The sequence below is a fragment of the Zea mays genome, chromosome 1, assembly GCF_902167145.1.
Source record: "Zea mays cultivar B73 chromosome 1, Zm-B73-REFERENCE-NAM-5.0, whole genome shotgun sequence".
NCBI classification, from domain to species: Eukaryota; Viridiplantae; Streptophyta; class Magnoliopsida; order Poales; family Poaceae; genus Zea; species Zea mays.
Window position 1 is genome coordinate 44,459,354 of NC_050096.1, and position 8,329 is coordinate 44,467,682.

The 8,329-nt window shown below is 47.7% G+C and overlaps 1 protein-coding gene across 1 annotated transcript; it reads left to right on the forward strand.

Annotated features, from left to right (window-relative positions):
• The first annotated feature begins 911 nt into the window (after positions 1-911).
• Positions 912-1,814, forward strand: LOC103634492 (sialyltransferase-like protein 4). The gene is made up of 4 exons (XM_020547118.1): positions 912-1,060; positions 1,144-1,225; positions 1,347-1,456; positions 1,619-1,814. The coding sequence occupies exons 1-4, from the start codon at positions 936-938 to the stop codon at positions 1,812-1,814; spliced, it is 513 nt and encodes a 170-aa protein (XP_020402707.1). The 5' UTR covers positions 912-935.
• Positions 1,815-8,329: the final 6,515 nt, after the last annotated feature.

Sequence of the window (8,329 nt, forward strand, 5' to 3'; positions counted from 1 at the left end):
GCGATGCCAACGCGAGCGCCTCCTGCCAGTGGTGTTTGTTCGGGGTTTCCAAGTAAGAAACATGGATTCATCTTTGGCATTGGTTTATGAAAATGACTCACAAGTAAGATCCATGGAAAAATGTTACGGAGAATAAATGTCACACATATAAAAAGAATTTAAGACATACAAAATTAGAATGTGCAGCAGTAACATTCAACTATCAATGAAGCAAAAGTGCAATACTCACTCCCTGGCCTCATCAAGATGTTCACTGACTTCACATAGAAGTAGTGCAACAGACCCACTCCCTGGCCCTCATATCTCGCTCGAATAATATTTGATACATTACACCTAGCACCACCTACCTATATGATAGTCTCTTTTGGCTATAAAAGAACTAGATCAAGAGCACACCACACCTTACTACTTTTGTGTGAGTTTAATGTAGAAACTTGCTCTTATGACCTCAGTATAGTGCCTAACTCAGTTTAGTTGTTTAGATGTATTACCCTGCATTTCCATGTCTTGCATAAAAACAGAAGCATCATGATAAAAGTCCAAAGAGTGCAGTAGTACACAATATGAAGAAAAAAAACAGAAACATCATTAGTGTTTTACAGTGTGCTTAATTCAAAGACAAAGTACGACGGGACAACTTGATCCCACTATAACTCAAATGCCATTGAAAAAATTGCAGGCTTTGTCTTCGTGACCTATATATATCAGTGAGATACAAATATGATAAGGCATGATGATTTTTATGGTTGCAGAAACAAAAAAAGAGGCACTGATCGTTAAGACGACAATACATGGTATCATGAACCAAATGATTCGGGTATTTTAGCTTTGATGTTAGAAATCAGGCCACCTTGAGTACATGTTCTATATTTCCTTATCTGGCTGCTGGAACTCTTGCTATGTAGGATCTTCCAATAACCAATCCAGTATACCTCATGCTAGGCACATCATTTGGTTCCTCGGCTAAAGGAACCGGGCTTAAAGCTCTTGAATTTGCCCTCTCCATCTGTGACAGTGTTGATATGTATGGCTTCACCGTAGACCCAGGTTACAAGGAATGGTTAGTGCATGTCGATTTCCACGTAGTGACAATAAAGAATTCTGGTCTACAGTTCTGTGCTTACAGCTGAAGTTATCTTTCAGGACAAGGTACTTCTCAGAGGTAAGAAAGGGACACGCTCCACTACATGGTAGAGCATATTATCAGATGATGGAATGTCTTGGTGTGAGTTCCTTTCTTGCTCTAATGTTAGCTAACAGAACTGTTTGCAACCATGATGCTATGCTATTTTGTTTGTTACCCATGACAATGTGGTGTATTGATGTGAAAAGAAAATCATGTGCAGCTGGTGAAAATCCATTCACCGATGCGAGGAGGTCCTGGCAGGACAGTGAGGTGGCTTCCTACCAAGGCTACCATCGAGGCTGCTAGAGTTGCTTCCGAGAAGTTGTTGAAGTAAGTTTTGGGGTCTTCCTTCCTTTATCAAGCTATTTCGTCTGCTCGTAAGGATAGTTGCAGTTGTTTCTTGAGTGTTTGTATCTGCTTGAATCTCGGTGCTGTGTAAGCAAAACTGATGGTAACTGCATCGAAAGCTCAAACTTGGAATTGTCGTTGCAGGAGACCTGGTGCTGAAAGTGATGATCCTCTGGGGACTTGCACCATGATAAAGAAGCACAAGAAAGGGAAGGCACCAAACAGATCTGGTCTACGAGATGCTGCCATGAAGCACCTCGAGGACATGAAAGGTGCCACCACGTATCCCTTAGAGCAGAATGCAGGGGGTGGTTACCTCTGCATGATCAATGATAGATAGGACTGCGACTGATTATGGCATCAGTGCCCCCTCCCCCCTCCCCTCCACTTGAGTCGAAGAAAGGAATGCTTGTGATAAACTTGCAGTTTGAGGGAACGAAAAGGCCGATTCTTTGATTTATGAAGCTGTTGTACAATGTTTGAGTGTAGAGAAAGTTAGGTGTAATGTTTTGAGTGTAGAGAAAGTTATATGTTGTGGATGGATACAAATGGTCAAAGAAGAGCCTTGCATGCAATTAGTTTTCTGTAGCAAATGATTTATTTACACTTTTGTGCCATGCCTGCATATTTTTAAACAGTATAAACTGGGATAATCTTTAAGCACAACCACCTTTACCTTCAATTCATTAATGGTGTGTTCTCTTTCATCTGATCTCCTGATGAGTGTACATCTTCATCTGATCTCCCGATGCTGCTACATTAGTTTTCTGTTGTGGATATGGATATCTGGTGTCTCTAATTGGGAGCTGTTGGATATCATCCAATAATCTTGCACAGCGAGATCAAAGCTATTTAGTAAGCTGTCTATTTTTTTTCTTATTTCTCTATGTTCTTTGGTACTGTTCTTAACTATGGTGTGGGCTCATTGATTATATTCTTAGTTGGGTGATGAGCAGAATCAGTTTGAGTCAATTTATGTATGGCCAGAATAACAAATTGATTATGAAACATTTTCTCATAACGGTATAACACATATTTTGTATATAAGTTATCGTAGTATACTGGTATTATATATTTCCATTGCAACGCACGGGTACTCTCGTGGCAACGCAAGGACACATACCTATACATACTTAACAGTTGTGGAGAGTTGTCATTTTCTCTCTTGTTGCTGCCCAATTTGTTTTGTCGGCTATTGCTATTGTAGCAACAACAGTCACAACAAGAGGCCAAGAGAGATAGGATTGTTTTGCGATGCTACAACTGCAAGATAAGATGTTCATTCCCATTCCCATTCCCGGCTGCCATTTCATGTTTCGCCAGTGTTCTGCCATTCCCATTACCCCCTCCCCGCACTGTCTTTCTCATTCCCTCTCCCCGCAAATCCCATTCCCACGTGCATCCCACGCCTAGCTAAAATTAAATTTAAAAAACACAAATGTGGCTCCAATGGGATTCGAACCTGCGACCTCTCAAGCAAATGTGCTCGTAGCTACCACTACACCACATGTGTGTTTATGTCAATATTTGTTACAGTAAAAATATATACTACATCTCTCCCAAAGCCCACCTGCTACCTTTGCACAATGTGTAGTAGTAGATAATTATCAACGAGATTCCTGAATTATATTTTTAGATGGAGGGAGTAGTAATTAAAAAAGAGCCTTGCATGCAATTTCTTTTGTTTGAATAATGTTTTCAACTTAAATTCTTTTTTATATGTGTGACATTTATTCTCCGTAATATTTTTCCATGGCTCTGACTTGTGAGTCATTTTCAAAAACCAACGCCAAAGATGAATCCATGTTTCTTACTTGGAAACCCCGAACAAACACCACTGGCAGGAGGCGCTCGCGTTGGCATCGCTCATCGACGACGAAAAGAAGCTTGGCGACTGCCAGTTCGACCTCTGGAAGCAGTACTACGTGACCGCATGCGTCGCTGTGTTCGGCAAGCTCCGGCGTAGCCGCCGCTTGGACGCGGTCTAGAGCGGCTGCACCGCGCTGTCCATCTTCAAATAGGGGACCTCATGGTCGTCGCCAACACCGGCGACTCTCGGGTTGTTCTGGGCACCGCATCCGACAACGGCGCCGTCACACCGTCCAGCTCATCATCCACCTGAAGCTCAACCTCCCACGTAAGTCACTACTGACCAGCCATGAATTCTTGTGTGCTGGGACGATGGTCGTTGCTGACGTTGTGTGAGTGTCCTCGAACAAGATTTATGTAGAGGAGTAGCACATCCGGTGGTGCAACGGCTAGGTGTACTACCTCGCTGATGAGCCCGGGGTGCACTTCGTTTGGCAGCCCAGCCAAGAGTCATCGGTACGCGCCATGTCGTGCGCGTTCGACGACTACTATATCAAGGACTATGGCGTCATCTTGGCACCAGAGGTGATGAAGAGGAGGACCGACAACATGACCACTCGCCATCGTCGGGGTAGCTTTTGTGCCGGCCTCCCTTTAATTCTCTTCGCAAACACATACACTTGCTTTTTTATTTAAGCAACCGTGTATGGTGATGCGTACCTGATGACTGACAATGTACGAGGGAACTTCTACCGGCAGGTGTGACACATGCTCTTCAATGATGAGACCATGCAAATCGTGGCATATATCGAAGTCTGCATGATACTGATGGTTGCAATGGAGTAGTGAAACAGCTAAATTAAAATAACAAAATTTATGTATGGCTAGGATTACAAATGGATTATGAAATATTTTTTATAACAATATAAGACACATTTTTTATATAAGTTATTATGTTATTATATGTTTCCGTTGCAATGCACGGGTACTCACCTAGTGAGAAATAGAAAATGGAAAAAGAAAAAAAGGAAAAACTTTCCCCCCCTCGGCTGGGCCGCTTCCGGCCCAAGCCACTCCCCCCTCTCCCTCCCGTGGCCCAAGCAGCCCAGCATCACGCGCCCGCGCCTGCCACCCCGGCCCACCCGTCAGCCGCGCTCCCCTCCCGCGCGCCGATCCCGCTCCCGCTGACCGGTCGGCCCACCCGTCAGCTGCCCCTCCCCTCTCCCTCTCTCGTCGCTCTTCCGCTTGCAGCCTGGGCCCGCCCATCAGACCCCTCATCCCGCCCATGACTTCACCGGCGCATTCGCCGCCGACCACCGTCCGCCCCGTCTCCTCGCCATTAACGCGCTCACCAGCTCGGTTGGCACCATGCGCCCCCGCTCACTGTGCCCAAGCCGTCCCTTCACCCCCCCGCCTGCCCGAGCCGTCCCATCGCCAGTTTGCGCCATCACCACCGTCATGGCGAGCTCGTCGGCGCTCGCCACCCCTCCTCCCTTCCCCCCTCCCCGGGCGCCTATAAAAAGGATCGCCCGAGCTTCGCCTTCCCCACACCAGCCTAGGCTACCTCCCCTCCCCTTCCCCGAGCTCGATTGAGCCAGTGCCACCGCCGTCCCTCCCCTCTCCGATGAGCTCCGTCCTCCTCTCTCTAGTGGCGTTTGATCAAATTGCTCTAGCTCTTAAGGTCCGTCGCTCCATCACAAGCGTAGCGCACACCTGCTCGTCGCCTATTGCGCCTGGTGGCCTCGCCGGCAACTTCACCGCCGCGAGCGCCCGCCACCCGCCGTGGACCGGCCACCCCAGGCCTCCACCGGTCAAATTGACTCCACCTCCGTGACCCCCTAACCCCGCTCGTGCTTTGCCACCACACCGTCCACCCAGCAACCGGACCACCAGCGAGGAACCGCCGTCGGGTTCACGGCGACCGGTTCTCCCCCGCTGTCGGGTTCACGATGACCGGTTCTCCCCCGCCGCGGACCGCTCTCCTCCTCCCCCTGACGTCGTATCCCCTCTCCCTCTCTGGCACGTGGGCCCACGCCCACGGCGTCTGTCGAGCCATCCCCCACTCCTCGTGGGCCGACTGGGCCCATTTGGCCGCGACGCCGCACGCCCGCGCCCGACCAGGCCGAAATCCCCCCTGGCCCGGTTAACCTGGAATTCCTTTTCTTTTTCCTTTTCCCATTTCTTTTTCCCATTTTCACATATATATTTATATGTTGATATTTTATGCACTAAAAATAGTTTAAATAAATTATAGGGCACAAAGATAATAAGGTATAATAATTGGCACACCCCACTAAGTCACCATGATTGATGTATTGTTCCTTATTTGTGCTTGTTAGCGGAAGAGGGATCCGATCCTCCGGAATTTGTAGCTCCGGAAGAAGGGCAGGAACCCAACCCCCCCAAGATAAATCTTTTGTGCCAGGAAAGCTTCGACGAAGGCAAGTCCATCCTTCCCTTGATGCATAATTTACCTATTCTCGCTACCACTACCTAAGCCGGGATTAAGGGATGGAATGATTGCATTGTGAGCAGAGAGATAGCCCCGCATTAACAAACATCTTTTGAGCACAAAATATGGGATGGGAAAAAGGGGCATGGTTTTGACCTAATGATGTTTTCAAAAAGTGTGCGGTGAAGGGTATTCACCCTCATCACCTGATGAGTGGGATGATCAAGGACTCCCTGGTTTAGGGGAGGGCCTAAGGTGATGGCTCAGCTGGTTTAGGTGTGAGCAGAAGGATTGTCCCCTCATATAAGGACCGGTTTGTCATCCTTCACTACTTGTACTCATGAAAAGTACAACCACTCGAGGCTGTGTGGGCAGTCACTCGATCTGAACTCGTACGGTCCAACCCCAGGGTTATGAAGGCTGGGGAGCACCGGGAGGATAAGGAGGGGGAATGTTTTGTCCGGTTTGGACATGGCGGTGGCCTGACTCCTTCCGGTATAACCGTTAAGGTTAGGACGTGCGAGGAAAGAAAGATATTTGGATTCGGATCTCATTGGCCATGAGATCGCAGAGCCGGACTAGTGGGTAAAGTGTACCCCTCTGTGCAGAGTTCAAACCTATTCGAATAGTCTGTGTCCACTGGAATGGACGAGTCTGGTGTGGTATGACAATTAGTGTTTTACAACATCCGTGAACAAGGAAATATGTGTGTGTGAGTGTGTCTCTGGAAAAGAAAATGATGCCACGGGAGCAGGAAGCTCAGTTGTGGTTGAGCAATGTGTTATTTCTATTTCTTCGGGAAGAAAACCCTAAAAAGTACTGTCTTTCTCTGAGAAAAAGAAGAGTGACTTCAACCCCACCCTATAAAGCATGTATGATATAGGTCTCTTTCTCTTTACGGGAGCGGGGTGGGCTTGTGGAATACATAGTGTATTCACCCAGATTTATTTATGTTTTTCAGTAGCTGAAGACTTCTTTTCTGCTATGCTTGATTGAGGTGGCTGTGTCTTCACCCAGTTCTGCCTGTGGCTTGGGCTAGTTTGTGACACCTCTGGTGTCAATTTCGTGTTACGTCGGAAGATTTATCCCAATCTCGAATGCTCAGTGGAAATTTTTACTTCTCAATCGTGTCTATCTCTGTTTATCAAGTTACTCATGAAAAGTGCCCTCGAATTTTTGAGTTAAATGATCTCGAGAAAGGCCGAATTTGGAGCCTGTTAAAAACTTTTATTTCTCGACACGAATGCAAACTCGATAATCAATCTCGATTTATAAATCTCGTCAAAAGCTCATTTGATCAGGCGCTCGACAGTTGCTAGTCGAGCTGTTTCCGAATCTAATTTCTCGATGTTCGATCTATGTCCAAAAATTTATCTCAGTCCGTATTCTCAAGCGGAATCTCCAATGTTTCGTCCTCTAATAAATTTTTATCCAACTCGGCTTAAAATCTCTATGTCCAATCTAAATTCGAAAATCGACATCGACAATGATTTTTATTAATCCGACTCATTTTATTTCGATACCGAATCCGAAGTCGATCGATCTCGATTCATTTTATTTCTACTTGTGTGCAAGAATTTAATTTCCAAGCGACACTCAAATAAAATGTCTCGGTTCATTTTATTTCCTCTCGTGCATCCGTACGTCAGTTCGCTCTGTCCCCTGCGTCGGTCTCAGCCAACGAGTGAGCGTTGCGCGAATCGGCTAACAGATGACCACTCCTCTCCAACCAATAAATTGCCCATCTTAATATACAACTCATACAGGAGCTCTTGTCTCAGAATAAAAATCAAACAAAAATTACTCAGCTCCTAAGCAATCGACCCTTTTTCTCTTAAAAAAATATAGTTCACCAGCATCTGTTTCACCAGCATCTGCTTCCTTTCTCCCACACGCCACAGTCTGCTCAGGCTAGCAGTCAACGCTGGCTGCCAATGCCAGCCCTCGGCCTGTGGCTGGCCACCAATTTTCTGCGCCAATAGTCCGTGCCGCCCAAATTGATCAATGCGGGGCTGTCCAGTCTCTGCTCCAATGGGTGATGCCGTTTCCTCTTAGCCAATCACTCTGTTGCAGCCACCCTTTAAGCGTCGCTCCTTTAAGCGTCGCTCCTCTGTTCCTTAGCGCAGAAGCATTTTTCCTGGCCGCCAGTTTCTCACGCACACAGCCTGCTCGTCTTCCACCTCCGGCCATCTTCCTCCCTCTGCTCCTGCTCGTCCATGGAGCCCTGGTGACCGCACCCCTCACATGGACGCGCCCCCTGCTCGTGATCTCCCCAGGACCGAGCGCCCCTCCCCAACTCTCCTACACCCTCAAGTCGAGTGGGCTCTCTCCATGGATGAAGCTTAGGCGCCGATGCTCTCCTTCTCTGGTTCGACATGTCAGCTTGGTGCCCTCTCTCCCATGGCCGAGCCTGAGGTCCCTGCCTCGACCTCCACATCGACCTCCATGGCGTCCGACCCCTCTCCTTTCTCCTCCCCGCTCGGAGCTCTGCCATAGCGCACGCAAATCCCTTCCCCCTCCATTCCTAGACGCAGGAACTTCTCCCCCACGCTGTCCAGCTCTAGGCTGGATCCAATTCGCCCTATCCCTGCTCG